The sequence below is a fragment of the Gigantopelta aegis genome, chromosome 6 (genome assembly GCF_016097555.1).
Source record: "Gigantopelta aegis isolate Gae_Host chromosome 6, Gae_host_genome, whole genome shotgun sequence".
Classification (NCBI taxonomy): Eukaryota; Metazoa; Mollusca; class Gastropoda; order Neomphalida; family Peltospiridae; genus Gigantopelta; species Gigantopelta aegis.
In genome coordinates this window covers 19332454-19354597 of record NC_054704.1, presented here as the reverse complement: position 1 = coordinate 19354597, position 22144 = coordinate 19332454, and the positions used below count along the sequence as shown (strand labels likewise).

The window sequence follows — 22144 nt, the reverse complement described above, 5'->3', positions numbered from 1 at the left end:
AAGCTTCAGTTTAAAAGTTAAAAGTTTGTTTTGTTTGACAATACTACTGCAGCACATTCATTTATTAATCATTGGCTACTGGATGTCAAACATTTGGCAATTCTGACATAGTTTTAGAGAGAAAACATGCTACATTTTTCCATTAGTAGTAAAGGATATTTTATATACACCACCCCAGACAGGATAGCACATACCACAGCCTTTGATATACCAGTTGTGGTGCACCGCCTAGAACAAGAAATAATCCAATGGTACCAACCATAACATGGTATGTGCTGTCTTGCCTATAGAAAAATTGCACTATATACCAGAATTACCAGATGTCTGACATCTGGTAGCTGATGAATAACTAACCAACGTATTCTAGAGGTGACCTTAAACAAAACAAACTTTAGCTTTTCAGTTTCAGGTAAAAAAGGAATATTAGTCTAATGACACCCAAGCACATTTTAAACTATGGCGATGGTGTTTAACATATATATATGTGTATATAGGCAGGGCTTCACAAATTTTTATAAAATTCACCAGCCATGGTATCAGTGATTTTAAAAATTTACTAGCCACGATTAAAAATTCACTATCTCTACTTTACTTTAAATTCATAAAATTTTACTAAAAAATAGCAATTATAATAATCAGATATATCGCCTAAAGAGTGAGATAGAGCTTAAAACCACTAACATTGGTGGGTTTGGGGTTGGGGCAGGATATTCATAACAACAAAATAGACTTAACTGCAACATTTGACGTAGCCATCGGGTATGGCAATAGTAGTTATTTACTAGCCCAACATTGAATATCACTAGCCATGGGAGTCATAGACACCCTGTATAGGTTCTCGATACTTTGTCTAGAGACCATGAGAAACCTGCTACTGTCACAAAGGCTGCAGGAAAGCAGCAAGGGATATTTTTTGTAAGCATTGCAATACCAGTAGTTATAACACAGTATCGGCACATTTGTAGGAAGTATTCACCTTTGACCAGCTCCGTTTTGGGAATGCTGTGCTTTCACAATTTGGAACGCCAAAGTAATCTATTGTCAATGTGGTACATGTATTCTGTACTTCGTCATCATTCTGAATCATTTGTTTGAATGGTTTGAAATTCTGGCATGGCTGATGCAGAGTCTCAGATTCAATGCGCACCTCAACCCCTGTTTTTCTGACCAGATTCATATCCCAATGTTTGGTGATTTTCGTTGTTGGTAAAACGGTCAAATTTATTATCAAATTAGCTGTCACAATCAGCTATTGATTCCTCAAAATGACCACAATTTCTCCCATTGTTGTCTAGCAAAAATCCTTGCCGAAAACTACTTTTACAACTAAAATTGTCCAGGTATTTTTCATTGAAAATCAACAAACTAAAGATACCAAACTCTGAATTAATCCATTTCCCATGAATGTTTAACGTCACCTCAGCACAAAAATACGCATCGGCTATTAGCTGGAATAAAAAAAAAAACAATAAAGTTGCATTTTCAAATTAATGCAGGGCTTCTAGATTATGGTAGCCCTACTTCCATGGCTAGTGATATTCATTCAATTTTGGGCTAGTAAATAACTACTATTGCCATGCCCGACAGCTAGCAAAAGTTTTTTGGTCAAATGTTGCAGTTAAATCCATTTTGTAAATATGAATATCCTTCCCCCACCCACCAAATTTTTGTGTTTTTAAGCTCTATCCCCCCATTTAGGTGACATATCTGATTATTAGTATTATATAGTAAAATTGTATTAACTTAAAGAGAAGTAGGGCTAGTGAATTTTTAATTGTGGCTAGTGAATTTTTAATTGTGGCTAGTGAATTTTTAATCGTGGCTAGTCAATTTTAAAAATCACAGATCCCATGGCTGGTGGATTTTATAAAATTCTAGAAGCCCTGATTAATACCTTAGTGGATGATTTGTTTTACTTCTCCAGGATATAACATACACTTAATTATATACATTGCCCTACCTTTTCCTCTTTCAGTGTCTTTAATTATTGAATGATACTCCTCCTCTTTCTCCTCTTCCTTTTCCACACTGGCTTCTTCTGAACTCAACACAGGTGAGCTGAATGAAATCTGTCTGCACGGAGTTCTTGTCGGTGTGTATTTCTGCGATGGAATTCTTATATCACAATGTTGACCATCTCCTGTTAAAATAATTGGTGCATGGTATTATTAGTATAATCAATACATTATTACAATTCAAAAGGTAAATAATATGTATTGTGACACTCCCCATCTGTACGATACACTTGATACTTTCTGTACAGTGAAACATCTCAAGACCGGACCCTCTATAAACTGGAATTCCCTCAAAACCGGATGTTTTACAGAGTCCCTTTTTAAAAACCAAAACAGAACTTAACCTCGCTAAACTGGATCCCGCTTAAAACTGGACATTTGTCTTGGTCCCAAGGGTGTCCGGTTTAGAGGGGTTTCACTGTAGTTCAAGTTTCTTGTCAGTTGGGAACACCAACTCTTCAAAGGTTGGACTGGGGGGTTTTTAATAACGTTTTTAAAGATATAATAAAAAGAAGGGCACAAATATGTTTTATTACATACCTATTCTATCTTAATGGGGAATTCCATTTTTATTTTATCTGGAGCTAGCACCTTTTTGTTAACATCATATATGATTTACAAATATATTATACCTGAAACATTACACAAGGCTGCCGCAAAGTATGATTACTAACATTAATTAAATACACGAAAGGAGGATTGATCATAGATTTAATAAAGTGTTGTCATGACATTAAATTAAAAAACGTTTTTTTAAAACATAAAAGAAGGTCTCATGGTATATATTCTTGCACAAAATAAACTCGTAAAATAAATTGGAAGCGAAAACAACGTATGTGAAGTTCTGTATTTGTATTACACCGAAATGATCCATATATTCTGTTTTTAGGTAATACATTTCAACTTGTATCTTCATATTGTTACATAGCTTCCTTAAATTGGAAGCGAAAACAACGTATGTGAAGTTCTGTATTTGTATTACACCGAAATGATCCATATATTCTGTTTTTAGGTAATACATTTCAACTTGTATCTTCATATTGTTACATAGCTTCCTTAAATTGGAAGCGAAAACAACGTATGTGAAGTTCTGTATTTGTATTACACCGAAATGATCCATATATTCTGTTTTTAGGTAATACATTTCAACTTGTATCTTCATATTGTTACATAGCTTCCTTAAATAGGAAGTGGAAACAACGTATGTGAAGTTCTGTATTTGTATTACACCGAAATTATCCATATATTCTGTTTTTAGGTCATACATTTCAACTTGTATCTTCATATTGTTACATAGCTTCCTTAAATAGGAAGTGCAAACAACGTACGTGAAGTTCTGTATTTGTATTACACCGAAATGATCTATATATTCTGTTTTTAGGTAATACATTTCAACTTGTATCTTCATATTGTTACATAGCTTCCTTAAAAGCACAGACCCTTTAATTAATCTACAAACCCACAACACATTTGGATGAGGTTATAACACAGAGAAGCTAAAGTCTGTGATGTTTAAACAGAGAAATATTGTCTAAAAATAACTAGAGCTTGTCTCGATACCCATTACCTCTTGGATGAACATGCATTTTTAGAATTAATAAAAATGCATTTTGGAGTATTACAAAAATCTGGATGACCAGTACCACTTCAGGTGTACAAAAAATAATATTCTAACTAATACAATGTAAGTACTTCTAATTTAAATTATCAAAAACAGCTTTAATAGTGAAACATATGTTGTAGAGCTTCAAAACTAGTCCGTCACGGTAACAGTGTAGTAAATAATATATTATGCAAACCCTAATCTAGAACTGAAAAAGAAGTGACTGACTTTTCCTGTAACAGGATATAATGGAAAGACGTTTGATAAAAATAGACGAAGAGAACATATATTGGTAAATTTTTAAATGTTTCGTCATGTTCCGCGTTCATTTGGATACATTTCGAATTATAAATTCAGTTTGAATTGTAATACCAGAACTTCTAGATTATGGTAGCCCCACTCTCATGGCTAGTGATATTCAATGTTGGGCTAATAAATAACTATTGTTGCCATGCCTGATGGCTAGTGAAAACAAAAGAAACAAAAGTGAGAAAAAAAGAAGAAAAAAGAGTCACATGTTACAGTTGTCTATTTTGTAAATATGAATATCCTGCCCCCACCACAACCCCAAACAATGTTAGTGTTTCTAAGCTGTATCTCCCTCTTTAGGTGACATATCTGATTATTACTCTTAGTTAGTAAAATTGTATTAACTTAAACTAAAGTACGGCTAGTGAATGTTTAATCGTGGCTAGTTAATTTTTAAAATCACTGATCCCATGGCTAATGAATTTTATAAAAATTCTAGAAGAACTGGCAATACTAATATTTTGTTAGCAGCAGTAAAATTTAAGTAAAACAATTGAATAGTTTCATTATAAACACCATAGTAATAACTGACTGATAAATAATGTGTTGCTGAACATTGTTAAAATGAAAGTAATAATTAGCATTTTCTTGCAATACTGAAATAAATCTGGCTGAGAATCAAACAACACTTGACTGGTCATTACAAACCGAGCAAAATGCATTGACCAACAAGATTACTAAATCAGCTAGATGTCTGTTATGTGACTTTGCTTTCGAAATAGAATGTCTAAAATATTACAGCGATTTGACTTTTCACTACTGCTACTAGCTTGACAACTTGAGCTGAATTTTGTTAAAGAAAAGAGGCTATTTTGCCCACTGGGCACTGTCATCTAAGTCAAAGCAAAGTTTAGTTTTTCTTTCATCAACATGTGTATCATAGGATTCAAGTAGAGTCTCCACAAGTACTCCAGGCCCTAATCTAGAATTGAAAAATTAGGAGAAGTGACTTTTCCCTTCCCAGAAGAAAAGGGACAAGTTTCATAAAAATAGGTGAAGTGAATATTTATCGGTACATTTTGTAACATTTTGTATTCAATCAGAACAATTCCAAATTATACACTCTAAAATTCAAAAAAGAATTATGTCTTCCAACTTTATTTCTCTTTTGGCTGATGGAAGAACCGACAGAAGTGTAATTGAACAGGAGACAGTATTTGTACGATTTGTAGGACCCGACGGACGACTTGAAACTATGTTCTCTGACATAGCTGAACTTGAGCATGCGCATGCTGAAGGTGTGTTTTCGACACTGGATAAAGGGTTAGGAAAGTTGGGACTAAGCGTAGATATGATGACCGACAGTGGGGAAAATCGTAGGAACGTACCAGCATTAGTAAGTGTTAATTTTGATGGGGCAAATGTCATGCAGGGCCACAAAACTGGTGTTGTTGCCAAATTCAAAGAATTGGCACCGTATGTATTTCCTATACATTGTGTGGCACACAAGTTGGAACTGGCAATTCTAGACGCAGTGAAGGAAATTCCTTATCTCAGCAAATTTGAGGAAAAGATCAAGTCTTTATATTTTACCACTATTCGCCAAAACAACGGCGAGAATGGACACAGATTGCCCACATATTAGAAGAGGATTTGGCACACTTTAGCGGTGTGAAGCAGGTATGTCACAATTTTAATTATATTCCTATTTTGATCGCTAAATTTATATGTAACCACTTTACGCTGTTCCATATACTGGACTTACAAAACACGATTTTCTGCCATTTCCTTTGCGATAATTTCAATGGGAGTAAGGAAGGAAATGTCTTCTTTAACAACGCACTCAACACATTTTATTTACGGTTATATGGTACTACAAATAGCATTACCCCACCCCTTCATTACATATCAGATATGCAGATCTTTATACAATCTTAATTTTGAGTTTAAGTTAATTAGGAATAAATTTATATTATGAAATAAATATTAACTTAATAATATTTTTATTACAGACCCGCTGGCTGACTAGCAAAGGCAGAGCACTTAAAGGTGTTCGTCAAAACTACAAGGCCCTGTGCACTCATGTGGAATCTTCAGCTGCTGTTCAATTTGGTATATCCTCAAACAAGGCAAACAACTTCGCCAAAGAGATAACGTCGTTAAAGTTCATCAAAACACTGCATATTATGCTGGATGTCTTGTCAATTTTGAAGTCCTTGTCAGAGATAATAACAGTAACAATACATATTTTGGTTAATACGTTTTACTAATATATATCACATTCATTATTCATAATTATTTTGTTAATTATTATCAATAATAGAAGCACCAACAAAAGCAGGCCTGTAGGAATGACATCTTGATTTTTATTGTTCTTGTTGTTTTTTTGTTGGTGTTTTTTTTTTTTTTTTTTTGGTGTTTTTTTTGGGGGGGGGGGGGAGAGGGCATAACCCAGCTGGGGTTTTATTTACTTACTTATATTGAGTGAGACAAAAAACGTAACATTTTCAACTCAATACAAATAGTTAAACTAGTGATGCATTCATAATTGTTACATGATTAAAAAAAAAAATTCAGGTGTTCCAAAAAGATGTGCTCCTTATCACAGATGTACCAGCTGAAGTTGAAGGCATTGCCTTGTAAATGGAGGCCCTCAAGATAGATCCGACCATTGTGGGGGAAAACATGGCACAATTCCTTGAAATGTATCACCCCAAGAGCAAGACCTTCTGTGATGTAGCGTTGACAGGGTGCCCAGAATCGTTCAGTTTTACAGACGACACATTCCTAAAGCAGTTGATCGAAGGGATACAGACGTGCATTGACAAGAGGTAAAATTAGCAGTTATTATAATTAAAAATATGTTGTAACTTGGCAAAAGATAATCATATCAATGATAACAAAATACTGCAACTTGTACATGAAACATGTCATAATTTGTTTCAGTTATACAAGTTTATAAATGTGTGTATGTATTTTTAGATGGTTCATCATACAATGTAATAAATAAGTAAATATAATATTGTACTTTTATTTTTTTCAGATTTGAAGTCTTCCACCAGCCTACCTTGAGCTACTTTAAGGTGTTCAACTATAAGATCTGGCTGACTGATAGAGCAGTATTAGATGCATTTGGCAACAAGGACATCCTGTCACTTACCGAACACTACTCAACTGTTTTAGATGAGGAAGACCAGCAAGACAGTTTCAGCTTCTGAAAGCTCAAGTCTGCACCTCAGCCAATAACAACGTACTGAAAATATACAGTGACTTGCTGGAAAGCAGGCCACAATCCATTAGAGGTGTGCTGAAACTGTTTGAGTTGATGTTAGTCATGTTTCCATCTACAGCTATTTGCGAACGTCTTTTTAATTCTATGAACTTAATAAAGACAGAAAGACGAACATCTCTTAAAGTTGATGCCCTCCAAAACCTGCTGACAATTATGACACACGGTCCACCAATTGAAGAGTTCCAACCTCTGGACAGCATTCACCACTGAAACTAGACACACCAGTGGCCACATCATACACAGGAAGTACTCAGCAGAGAGCATTCTTGAGGACATAAGCATAACTATTAAACATATATTTTTAATTCTGCTGAAAAACAACATGACTTTTGAACATATATTTTGAATTGTATGCTGGAAATCAAATGTGACTTTTGTGTTTTGAATATCTAATTTTTTTGTCATTATTTTAATGTATTCTGATGTATCACATATATTTAATTATTTACCAATATTATGTTGATGGTGCAAAATTGATTAATGAAAAAGCATTACTACAGGGTTTTATTTCTAAAATTTGACTTGACACCCATTGCTTTGACATTGGGAATTTTAGCGTCATTTTACCAAACATTGGAAATTTTCAGTTTCATTTCAAAAACATCTTATTAAGCTAAGTTAGAATTTAAAAAGTAATGCTATACATGTACTTGTGTTTATTCAAATAAATGTATCTACTGTGCATTACAAAACTTTATTGGGGACGGAAAGTTTGTCAAGTGAATAAGATTTACTTTCAGATTGGAATTTTTTAATCCAAAATTGGGAATAAAAAACGACATGGCCTCTCGAGAATGGTGCCCATTATCGGAGTCTAGAAACAGGTGATAAAACCCTGTACTAATGAACATTTTATATTTTGAATATTTTAATGTATCACATATTTATTTGACCGGCCTCGGTGGTGTCGTGGCAGGCCATCGGTCTACAGGCTGGTAGGTACTGGGTTCGGATCCCAGTCGAGGCATGGAATTTTTAATCCAGATACCGACTCCAAAACCTGAGTGAGTGCTCCGCAAGGCTAAATGGGTAGGTGTAAACCACTTGCACCGACCAGTGATCCATAACTGGTTCAACAAAGGCCATGGTTTGTGCTATCCTGCCTGTGGGAAGCACAAATAAAAGATCCCTTGCTGCCAATCGGAAGAGTAGCCCATGTAGTGGCGACAGTGGGTTTCCTCTCAAAATCGGTGTGGTCCTTAACCATATGTCTGACGCCATATAACCGTAAATAAAATGTGTTGAGTGCGTTGTTAAATAAAACACTTCTTTCTTTCTTGTATCACATATTTAATTATTTATTACTATCATAAAGTTAACAGTGGTTTAATTTCATTTGTTGTGTTTTTATTTCGTTAAGTGTTTAAAAGTTGGGCAAGTGAAATTTTATCTATGGCCAGTAAATTTTCAAATCCATGGGCCCTATATGGCCAGTGAAATGTTTTTTGAATTCTAGAAGGCCTGACCCAACAATAACAAAGATTATCATACTTTAACCAGTTAATAAAACTGAAGGTAAACATACAATTATACTTAGTTCATAAAAACTGAAATACAGTAAATATATATTGTAATATCAAGAATTGTAAAGTTGTAACTGAAATATTCTGAATAATTGTATATTGTGAAAAATAATGCACGTTACACTTAACAAACAGCGCACGTAAAATAATTTTGTATATTGATTGCCACTATTTACCTTATTTAGCTAATAGAAAGATCCGTTTAATACCAGAACAAAATGTTACGAGAACGGTAGCGTCCATGCAAGATTTTAATATATGACTGCTACTTATCTTTGCTATACAAATTGGAAAACACACTTGTTTAATAGACATCTTCAAAGATGTACCAATCCGATCAAAACTTCTTTGCCTATTTAATTTATTATTAATTAGAAACAGTCCACTTTTAATAGGTCACAACGTCTAATAAGGATAACTCATTTATACTGTTCATATATAGTTATGACAAAAAAGAGAAAAGGGATTGAATTAAATAGTGGCTTCTGTAGGCTACACAAAGGAACTTGTTTCGGAAATCAGTGAAGTCGGTAAAATCGTCTCCATTAGTTCATAACTGTTAGCCTACAAAGCTTACGTAAGGTTTCGAAAATGGCAATCGTGTAATTTTATACTTTGTTGGGGGGGGGGGGGGGGGGGGGGGGGGGGTTTAAAAGAAAGAAATGAAATTTAGACAGAATAATATAAAGAAGGAAAAGAAATGATAATAGGTATGTAGGAATAAGCCTAGGTCTTTTTTTTACGTCTATTATTTTTCTCTTTTTTTATCTTGAACAAAAAAATAAAATAAAACTTAATTTAAATATTTGTATTTCAGCCAAAGGTTAATGAATATGCATATGTTATTTAGATACTTATATATACATGTACACACTATAGTAACAGTAATCAATGGTCATTTCCGATTATTTAATTTTTGTTTTGTTTGTTAGAAAGTCACAGACCATGTGACTGGAACATGATTTGATGCGCAGTACTCTGTGGCATATTGACCAATCAGAGCTATCGGGTTCAGATTATTTTTACTCTTGGAATTCTGCACGCACACGCTGGTCTACTTGACAACTTTTTACGCACTGATGATGGTGTCTAAAATTATGGGATTTTTATTATTATATGTATTTATTATGGCATCCTATGTTTGGAATAAAATCCATTGTAATGACAGATTTTTTTCGGAGTTTGTATATTTTGTTATAAACAATATTGGGGCCGTTCTATATCAATAACGTAACACCGTCAGAGCCGTTCGTAACTTGAAGTGGTAGGTCAAATGACGTGTTACAAAATGTTGAGGGACGGAGACTGGTTGCATAATTGTTGAATTAAAAATGCCATGTGAATGTCAATGTCCCAACTAACACTATCAATTGAAGTAATTGTAGGCCTACATTTCACAAGTTATTTAAAAAAAAGAAAAAATTAATAATATGAATCAGTAGTGCACACCCGAGATGCTTGGGTCGTAGTTCATGAACCACCACCTCCTCGGAACCAGTGTTTTTTCCCTTTCCAACTATCCTAATCACATTCATTGTACATAATAATGAAATTCAAGACAAGTTGATTCCTATATATGTTTAGTTGCACGTTCATCAAACCATTTAACACTGAAAAGGTATATATATAATTGTGTGCATCAAACTATCTGAATAGTACATATTGTAATTAAAAAATCAAATGGTCTGCATCACTGTATACATGTCATAATTATATTTCTATAGTACTACTCCTGAAACTTTTTAATAAACTATAACTCCATTCCTGAAAGGGAAAAGAAGTCAGACTACACTAATGAACCAAAACAACATAAAATTAGAAGAAAACATTATTGGTTTATTGATTCATTTTTGCAACATATGTCTCTGCATTTACATGTACCAATTACTTCATAAATTAATAAATGCTTGGTTTTCACTAGCCTTAGCAGTTTGATGAGTGCGATTTTTCACTCGCCTAAGCGCTTTGAGGTGTGCAATTTTTCACTCGCCTTTGTTTTTCAAAAGGCAAGGACTGGGTCAGCCTTATTGATATTAAGAATGTCTAAAAACTGAAAAGGAAAACACAGACAAATACAAACAAAACAAATTGACAGTCATTCTAGTTCACAACTGTCACATTGTTACCAAAAAATAATAATAATAATAAAAGCGAAATAAGATCCACGTGTGTGCACAATCTACCCAAGAAAAAAATCCATGTAGACATCTTAGCCATGCATGACAATGAACATGTATGCATCTGCAGTACTGTGCCTCTAAGAAAACGATTCTGAAACTGATCACGAAATGGGTCATGTGTGATTGTTCATTTTCATAGTAATATTTTTTAACAAGACAAAACAAAAAAGTACAAAAATAATCCTGGGACAATTATAGTGTAGCGTTTATGGGCTACAAAGTGAGGTTATGGGCGGTTTATAAATAGCGGGGTCACGGATCCACATCTACTGCGCCGAATCACTGGATATGCAAATCTTTTTGGATACAAGGGGGTGTCTACATTTATGGACAATTTTAAAATGTTTATTTACTACAGACATAAAACAATGTGTAGTGTATCTCAGATTATGCACTGCTTCATTGGTGAGAGACATGTTTTATTAAGTATTTCACAGTGTTCACAAAGAAAACGGTCTTTGAATACTTAGGTGCGCTGATACACCAGACAGCACTGTTAATGTTATGATTATTTCTGATAGGTTTAAAAGAAATAATTTTGGTACTCTTTATTAACAAATTTATGTTTTTGAGTTAGTTTTCATTGACAACGTCCAAGGAAAGTCCTTTTGTTCAGTATTAAAGGGACATTCCCGAGTTTGCTGCCATTTTTAAGATGTTATTGACTAACAGAGACTTTGTAACGACTGTAATTACATATCAAATATATTTTTCTAAATAAACTATTAGTCACTGTATATTAAACGTGTTTCTGATCATTCTAATATTTGTACTAGGATAAATTCCATTTTATTTCCTAAAATATATTTTTTCCTACGTACAAAATTATTTGAAGACAAAATCCAGTTTGGGCTTCTTACAAATATTAAGACGACCAGAAACACATTGACTATACACTGCATAATTATACAGTCACTGATATTCTAAACAAGAAAATACATTTAATTTTAATATATAAGATTAATCGTTGTAATATTTTATTATTAGGAAACATTTTACAATGCAGCAACGTCAGGAATGTCACTTTAATTGTGGGAAGTCAAAGTATATCGGAATATGTACCCCCCCCCCCCCCCCCCCCCCCCTACACACACACACACACACCTCCAAAATCTCGGTCCGACTCTAACGACACTGAAACACGGCGATTAATACGGAGTAAGATAAATTCAAAACGTACCCAACACCCCCAAATGTCTAGTTTGTCTATAACAAGCCCTGTAAATCGGCACACATGTGGAAAATCCGTTGCTGTTGTATTTTATGCTAGTAAATGATTTCAGTTGTTTGTAAACACATGATCTTATGGAAGCAGCCATCTTGTTTGTTTTTTTATAAGATAAAGTTTCCTCCTCAGTACCGTGAGCACCACATTCCGTTGTGCGCTAGTGATTTAAAGATTTTACTAGTCACTGTTGTCACTCAGGGTTCTCTGCCCCGGGTTGGGTCCCTGGCTTTCCGGAGATCGAACTCCGGGGCGGACATGGTATATGAGCATGTTAAAAACTTACGCAACGCAACTCAGGGTTTCCTGTCCGTAGCCAAATTAGCCATGTGTTATTTTTTTTTTTTTTAAATATGGCTATAACATTTTGTATGGACTAATACATGTTTACTATTAATTCTAGACAGAACAGATTTAAATTAATATACATATTTACCTAGGGATTTCTCATATTTACATATGGTGTCACGGTTTGCAAACCTGAAACTCAGAAAGATTTGGTACTGGAGTGTTAAGTTCATTATACAAATTACAGAATGGTTCTTAGTATAATTATATTGGTCATATTTCTGAGTAGGACCCATGCAGGTGTACGGACAGGTATATGTGTACGAGACAAGAGGTAACTGCCACCCCCACCCCTCAGCCCCACCCCCACCCCCACCACAGTCTTGGAGCAAATCCACGAATTCGGGCAAAAACGATAGAAATATTTGGGCAAAATAATGTAGATTGAAACCTTGCCACCTTGTATTTCCACTATTCTACCCACAATACTAGTTATGATCAATGTAGTGATTCGTTTGCAACCTTATATTGGAATTATATTAGATTGGAAGTAAAAAGAAGTTTTGTTTAATGAAACCACTAGATCACATTGATTTATTCATCATCGGCTATTGGGTGTCAAACATTTGGTATTTTTGACATATAGTCTGTGAGGTGACCCGCTACATTTTTCAATTAGTAGCAAGGGATATTTTATATGATCCACCCCACAGACAGGATATCACATACCACGGCCTTTAATATACCAGTCATGGACTACTGGCTGGAACGAGAAATAGCCCAATGGGCCCACCGACAAGGATCGATCCCAGACTGACAGCAAATCAAGCGAACGCTTTACCACTAGGCTGCATCCCGTCACTTGTTTGGAAGTAATGCTAATATGAATAAAAGTTGTTATTGAGATTCGAACATTTTCGTTTAATTCGAGCAAAAATCAGCGCCCTCCCACCAACCTCCACAAAAATGGGAACCCGTACGTGTATGGTTGGGGCAGAGGTATTAGCATCCTCCACAATCATGACAAATTTCATTTTAGGACGTCTATTTCGATTATGGTAATAGTTAATATATTTAGGCTATCTCGACAGGTAACGTCCCCACAACCCCACCTATAATGATGGGACTCAGATGTCTATAAATATTTTGATATTATTCCCACAATAAAAAACACATTTAGGCTAGGAGTATTAGCCAAAATATAACAAGCACCCGAAAATAATTAATAGAAAGGTGAATTTTTCAGGAGAGCTCCAGAAAATCATACCCAGGCCAACATCACAAAGTTCTGCAAATTCTACCATGTAGCATTTTTAAAGTCAAGATGGCCGCCATTACATCAGAGAAAAATGGGAAAACTCCAAAAGCATCATAACTGCTCAACCACCAGCCTTAGAACAATGATTTTAATGTGTAAATTCATATTTGACGTGTGCTGAATCCAATGAAGCTATATACTGGAGCTGAGTTAATTAGCATAAACCCAAAAAGGCCGCTAATGAGACCAATATTTGGCTTCGAAATCGAACTATTTGCATAACTTTATAACTATATACTACACAAATATTATATTTGCATCTATATACTATAAAAGAGATTCCAATAAGCAATTAAAATCAACTACTCATAATTAGCTTACATTAGCTTCAGTCTGAGAAGTCTAATCAATAACATCAATTTCTTCATCAATAGCATGAGAATTTGTACAGTTGTGTCCACCACAAACAGTACACAAGAAAGTGCACTCCAACCCTGCCTTGTAACAACCACACCGTTTTCCACACCCTCCCTTACAGGCACATGATATAATTTTCAGCACTTTCTCTGGAGCAACATGCCTGTCAGTTTCGATTGGAACAAGCAGTCCCTCCCTGTACTGCCATCCCCATTCAGTTGGTAACAACTCTTTCCCCTGCCATTGCTGGACAGTATGGTATGCTTTAAAGGTATGCCACTGCAGCTGCTGAAGTTGGAGGGAGTGATTCCAACGTAAAACCAGATGAAGATACAGATGCATTATGGACAGATCGAAAATACATGACATAACGATGGTTGTCCAGTGAGTTCGATCTAACTGCTCCATATAGCTTTAGCAGAAATAACTCTCCAACACTTGCTATATAATTGTGTATGCTGTTAGACTGAGAAGAAAAGACACTCAAACAGTCCCAGTTGTCACCATCATCAACCTGTGCAAGAGCCTTTATCATCCCTTGATTGTAGAGGGCAGGCACTGTATCACACCCTGTGATTGCATGAACAAACAATGGTGTTGTTTGACGTTGCTAAAAGCTGCTTGAATTTCACCTATACAATATACTTGCAATGGGTTGTGCCCAGAAAGCATATAGAGATCCATGTTTGAGGTAGCTTGTGCAACCATCATCACCAGCAAATCACTGTCAGTCGCCACAACAACAGTAGGTAAATTTTGTGTTTGGGCAGTATCCATGGCAGTTGATGCAATCAACCAGTCAGCATCTGCGATGCTATGCTTCACAGTCGGACCTACTCCCTCAAATTGTCCAATCAAGGTTTTGATTAAGCGATCTTCATTTTTGCCATTTCCCAAAAAGTCTTTTTAGATGTGGTTTTCATTTCCAAATCAAAACCTACATCAGCTGATGTGCTCTGCTGTGCTCGTCGCTGTTGTTCGGCAGAACTTGTTGAGGTTGCACTGTCATATCCATAAAACACTAAGACAGAGTCTGGTCCATAGTATTCAAGCACATATGATGCATAGTGGTCAGATATTTGGTCATATGTGGAGGAGGTGACCTCTATCAAGGATGAAATGTTTTGCATTTACCATAGTTTGACACCCAATAGCCAATGTATTTTTCATGCTGGGGTGTCGTTAAACATTCATTCATTCATTCCATCAAGGATGAAGCATGCGTCATCAGGAAGTTGAAGGTGGACACTTACTTTCGACTTTAGGATGTTACCAAGAACAATCTTCGTGTTTTCCCTCATAATCCCTTTATCAAATAAGGAGGGTGACTGTTTGGCCAACTCGTGAAGGAGATAAGCTTCCAACTCAGAACTATCCTTAATCACACATGTGACCTTCATTAATAACAATGTGCTATTCACCTCCAACTCAACACCACGGATAGTGATACGTTTATTTATTTTTTACAACTGATGTTGGTCATTCTGTTGTTTCTCTTCAACGTTTGCTCAGTAACAGCTGAAGCAGCTTTTATGCCAAGAGCAACAGCTTGGTCCGCATTGACACACTTCCCAGCAATGACACCACATGCTACACAGATCGGCGAGTTATTGTGCTCTTTATAGGAGAATGGAGAATCCACTTTCAGCCAATGGAGGAAGGTTTCATAGTCTTTTCTATCGTGGGCTGTGCTACTGGCTTGAAGGTCCACATGCTGGTAGAGGTGTTACTATGCACACCCGTAAAAGTTTCCAAGGCATCACTGATCGGGATACAGCGAGGCATAGCATGCACCCATTTGCTCAGTGTGCTGTCTGTAATTCCTCGACCATGTGCCATACCTCCAGAGGTTTTCAGCAATCGCATCAAATCTTGTTCTATTGTTTGGTCACTGAAGTTTCCACTCCAGAATTTATTTGTTCTTCGAATGGTAAAATAACCTCTCTTGGTGAAGGCATAATACTGCTCAGCAGACATGATATCCATCAGCCCTTTCATCTGATCAAGGTAGAGACGGGCAGATATTGCATATGCGATGTGACCAGCAGCATAGAACAAAGAGATCATTTCATTGACTACATAAAGATGTAAATCCCAGTCCCCAGTTTGCTCTGCTCGGATGGAACGCCTAATGAGGAACACTTGTTTCAAATATTCAGCCCACAGTTTACCCGTTCTACTTTGAGTGGCGGCATCTTCCATCAGACTATCCATTATAAGTGTGAGCTTATGGACATATTCATCATTGTCCACACTGACCATCCGGCAGACGTTTATGTATAGGCTGGAGACGAGTGAGATTTATGATACTGTGACATCCATGTGTCTCTAGTAATTTGGACATAATGGGTAATAATTACAAAAAGATGAGCGCGGAGTGGACGAGCATACGCATGACCTGTCATCATATGGATGACAGTATATGGAGCATAAACAGTTGCCCACAGATCGTCTAAACCACTACCACCCATTACATATCCAATTGACCCCATATACGACATGAGTAAGTGAAATCCCCACAAGTGTAACGACAGTCTTATTGATGTACAGGGGTTGGTCAAATGTGACAGGACAAACACCAAGTGAATGCTTTTCGGACAACTTTTGTACAAAACACAAAGCAGAATAGATAACTTCAGGTTGAGATGGGTCATGATTAACAAATGGCAAGATCTGAATCTTACTTTTCTCATGATTATCTCCCGTCACAGCACATTGCATAAAGCCACTCCATAATGGACATTGTGAAACAGGGATACCAAGTGAGAAACTTGCTAACCAGATACCAAGGTACTATCGAAGCATTTGGACACTTTCAGGAGAGGTGGGTTTGGTTTTGGAGGTTCAAGGGGCCGAATCATGATGGACATCAATCCTGGGATACAGGGCTTTTTGTACAATTTGTTTTGTACTTTTCCAAGTTGATCTGTTTGGACAATAGTCATGACTTTTTGAGTTGACCGAGAAATGGTAGGCTGATCTATTTTCTTCTCACCTGTAGAGGTAACACATGCAATACTACCAAGAACGTGCCAAATGCCATGACATCATTGTCAAATATAAAATTTACAAGATCATCCTCAATGTCATTCAACTGCTCATCTGTAAGAAATGCATCATACAGACGCTGAACCTCTCTGTAATCATCTGCAAATGACAAGCTACTCAATATATCAACCAGTTCTCGAGATTCATACAAGTATTTCCATATTTGTTTTTATATGGGTTGGCGGCCATTTTGTTTATTGAAAATCAAATGGACATATACTAGCCAATCCATCAGAAGGTACTCCTACAATGTTAAAAGGGTAAATTATTGTTGTCCAACAAATAAATGATAGTGACATTAGTAACATATTTAGTCCACTTGTCAAATGTTATAAAACAAGAAAAAGAAAATTGATACGCAAGGTCAAAATTCACTTGCAAGGTCATAATTCACACACATGCTGAACAAAAAAAGACATTTGGTGTTTTGCCCTATCTCCATTTATCAAGATTTAGTTTGTAAAACCCCTCTTCAATTTAATGTATTGTGAATTATGTATTATTATAGCGCTAAAGTAAAAAAAAATGCCTGTTTTTTTTTAAGCCGATTATTAGCTTTGTTGGTAGCCATCTTGGATTATTTCAGATGGAATTGAAACATATTTGCACCCATTTGATTCGGCACACTCCAAACATGGATTTACACATTAAATCATTGTTCTGAAGCCTTTGGTTGAGCAGTTATGATGCTTTTGGAGTTTTCCCCATTTATCGCTGACGGTAATGGTGGCCATCTTAAATTTTTTTAAATGCCACAGGGTAGAATTTGCAGAACTTTGTGATGTTGGTACAGGTATGACTTTCTGAAGCTCTACTAATTTTTTCCAGATTATATGCTAATGCTCCTGGCCTAATTGGCTAGTTCATACCAAGTGCGTGCGTGCGTTCGGTTAGTTGTGTACATGTGTTGTTTTGAGCTTTTGCTGATTTGTGTGTTTTGTTGTGGTTATTTTAGGGTTGTTTTGTTTTTGGTTTTTGTTTGTTTTTCTTCTTTCTTTCTTTTTTTTGTTGCTTTCTTTCCTTTGTTGTTGTTGCTGTTGTTTTTGTATTTTCTACATGCGAATCTAATTATTTCTCCCCGTGTTTGATTGATTGACTGTCAGATAGCTGAATGGATTATTACTTCCTGCCTTGATACGTACGCAACACACACACACATGGACAGACATGCACACATGCACACATGCACATAAACAGATATGCACGCGCACGCGCACACGCACGCACACATGCGCGCACATACATGCACACATACACAGACGTGCACAGACATGCACACATATATTCATACATACGTCTACACACAAGAACCACACATTATACACACACACACACACACATGCATACATACACATGTACACAAGCACACACCTACCTACCACACCCAGTTACCTACATACACAAACTCGCGCACGCACGCAGCTATTTGCTCAAACACATGTATACAACACGCATACATCTGTCAACCGGGTTCGGCCAAATTTGCTTAGATTGAATGGACTATTCAAATAGAAATACGACTTGTGACAGTCATTTCACTGAACTGTTTATGAGCATAATGAATCCTCTGACAACAGTGTAGAGAATGCTGCAATTAACTGGGAATGAATATCTGATTTGAGATAAAATACAAAGATTACAAATACACTGTTTACGTCTCAGAGTGGCTGATCTCGATATTTTGTCGACACGACTCTTGTGGAAGATAGCATTAATTCACGAAAACTCAATCAATATCGAGGAATCGACTTATGGAAGCCAGCACCGGGGGAATACCCCCAATGATTGTCTTTCCCGAATACTGTTCCTCGCTTCGCTGTATTGAATTCCTCGGCGTTCCCGTGAGTCATGCGTCCAATTTATCATTCCAATAATTAAAGAAGTGAAATCAGGGTCCCAGTCGCGGAAAATGAAAGACAGTGTGGGAGAAAACACATTTCCTGTAATCTGTATAATGGCCGGCCTTCCTTGTTGTGCTCTTCTACAAACTAATTAAGACGTGATATAATTTCAGGAATCATCCGAAAGTGTTTCCCGTTCTGCGGAAAATCGACATTTGTAAAGTATCTATTCATCCAAAATACTCTTTCAGCCATCATCTGACACCTTCATGCATAGCTATACAATAAAAAACATATTAAGGGCCAAAACAGTGAAAACACTTTAAAAATAGTATAATGTTTTCTTCTTTTTACCCAGTAGTCGATGTGTATTTTTATGCTGGGGTGTCATTAAACATTCATTAATTCTTCTTTTTTTCCCATACAGGACAGATTATATAGTATATAGTTTAGGACAACACATCGCGCTAATTTAGTATGACGATTAAGTACAATGGCCATAGATGTAGATGGTCAGAAACTAAATTGAGATGAATTATTATCGTTTAAATGCACATCAAGATGTGTTACCATGTGAGTTATTCTAGAACTCAGTCTTTTAAAAATAAAATCCGACTTTTCACTTATATAAGCTGTCACCATTTCGTGTCCAGGTGACCTTTCGTCGTAAACAATAATTTCCAATGCATTAAGCTACTAACGGGTTTATTCCAGCAGTGTTTTGATTGGTCATATGAAAGGTCAAGTGAACGCTGGTTAACGTTTGCGTTGGTCAGCTCCACTAAATAATATCCCCAAGCTGAAATAATTTTAACCACAATGTTAAGAATTGCAGATTCTCATAAATAATTATACCACGTTTCCCAACAAATTCCTATTTTAATTTGTACTAAGGGTTTAACATTACACTAATCTAGGTACTATTCGTATTTCGATTTGAGATGATACGTACGGTGTTGTATGCCATGTGATAATAATAATATTATTAGTTCGATCATCGGCCTTAAAATACAAAGAATATAAATAAACAAAAACTACAAAACTTCATAGCATATCCAAAATCGTATCCCTGTACAAGACAGATTACAGTGGATATATTTATGCCAAGTGGCTGCTTAAATAAATGCTATGAAAGGTATTATTCATTTCAATGTTTTTGTGCCAAACTTACTATTGTTCAACAATGTCCATAAATACAGTCATACTGATGTTTAAAAGTCATAATAATGTTTAAAAGAAGAACAAATTTATAATTAAATTAAGCAGATGTTATTTGTGAAAATCGTTGATTTAAAATAACAATTTTGTTTTCAATTGATAAATATGTTACAAAAAAACAATAAAACATAATAACAAAACAAGAGAACACACACACACACACACACACAAACCACTTGTTATATAAATGTTTTGTTTAATGACAACACTAGAGCACACTGATTTATTAATCGTCGGCTATTGGATGTCAAGAATTTAGTAATTTTGACATGTTGTTTTAGAGAGGAAACCCGCTACATTTTTTTTCATTAGTAGCAAGAGATCTTTTATAAGCACCATCCCACAAATAGGACAGCACATACCGCGGCCATTGATATACCAGTCGTGGTGCATTGGCTGGAAAGAGAAATACACCAAAGGCGAATCAAGCGAGCGCTTATATACCACTGGACTACGTCCCGCTAGCACTTGTTATATATATATATTCCAGGTAAAACTTTACTTTCTGCCTAGCAGGCTGTGGTAAACGCACAATTAACTTGGGTGGCCTTTAGCGTATACACCTAGTTTACCTACATATTCATGGCGGTCCTGTGGGGAATAGATCGCAGAGTGCGTCGACTCGAATGTCGTCTGCGCCAAACACCCGAGTCGGGATCAGTAATGTGATTTCATTGGTGGCTGACATTTTAATTAGCTACGTCAGCGTCGGCTATATGAGCTACATACAAATTAGATCAGCACGATTTGTATTGTCTGGTAGATCTGTTTACTTCTAAGAACCATGACACCATCAATACAGTAACACATACATATCTATAGCCTATATAATATTAAAAACATAACGTGGTCAGTATATATTTACTTTTATTATTTTAGTCCTTTAGTTTGTATTTTATTTACTATAGCAAAAACATTTCCAAATACTAGGATTATAATATTATGTCCTTCTCTCAGAAGTTATTAGGAATCATTATGTATATACACATAACAAGACGAATAGCTTGGTGCCTAAGGCTATGACAAATTCCGACGTGGCATAACTAGGGTCATCTTGAAGACTTATTAACCGATCATGTTTAACCTATAATTTGTTAATTATTTGCTTCTGACGTAACCTTGGTAACCACAACGTCTTTCCTGCTACTTTAATTTACGCTTGGGGTTAGTTACCGAGGCAAGAGGGTCTCAATGAGTTACAGGTCGGATCTGAAGTGGAGTGGCGATGAACAAGTGACGATGGCCGCTAGCCGAGTGGCATGATGCAATGTTTCTTATATCCCGTGGCGATATCAGCCAACTGTCAACTTGCTCTCAATTACTTGTTCGTGTCCATAGCTTTGACATTACAGTATACAAATATACAGATTGTAATAAGCATGTATTGTCGTATAGTCTTTCCCAACCTCCATGAACATTGTTTTCTGTAAATAATTACAGTTTTTGATTTGAAGAAAAGTAAAAGTGTTTTGAAAATGACCAACCCCCCAAAAAAACAACAACAACAATACAACAACAACAACAACAACAAAAAATCCACAAAAACCCCAACACAAAACCAAACAAAACGACAACAACAACACAATAACAACAACAACAAACAAACATACACTATTTGTGTGTACAATTTAAAAAAAAACCAATCGGCTCAAAAATAAATAACTTGTAGTACATACCACAATATAAAAACGACAGTGCTTGATGGGGAGGCCTATACAATATATATTACTTGATTTGAGACAATAATTATGAAATATTAAAAAATGAAATACAGTACAAATTAAGGGGTAACCCTACTGTATTTTTCGATTTGTCGACAATTTTAGTCAGCATATATGGATATTATTTGTGTTATTATTTTATTTTGGCCTGGACCATTGCTTTTGGATTTTAAAATCTGGACTCAATATTATAATTGTAAAATTGAATTAAATTTATTTTGTTGATGAATGATGACTGATGTATAATGACAGGGTGTGGTGATGTG

The 22144-nt window shown here is 35.8% G+C and overlaps 1 protein-coding gene across 1 annotated transcript in view; it reads right to left on the bottom strand.

Annotated features, from left to right (window-relative positions):
* Positions 1–15450, bottom strand: part of LOC121374406 (heat shock protein 75 kDa, mitochondrial-like) — a 101551-nt gene extending 86101 nt beyond the window's left edge. The window contains exons 1-3 of the mRNA XM_041501507.1: positions 15304–15450; positions 12043–12247; positions 1961–2140 (exon numbers count right to left, since the gene is read on the bottom strand). Coding sequence (XP_041357441.1) covers positions 1961–2140; positions 12043–12247; positions 15304–15450 — 532 coding nt within the window. The remainder of the gene's footprint in view (positions 1–1960; positions 2141–12042; positions 12248–15303) is intronic.
* Positions 15451–22144: the final 6694 nt, after the last annotated feature.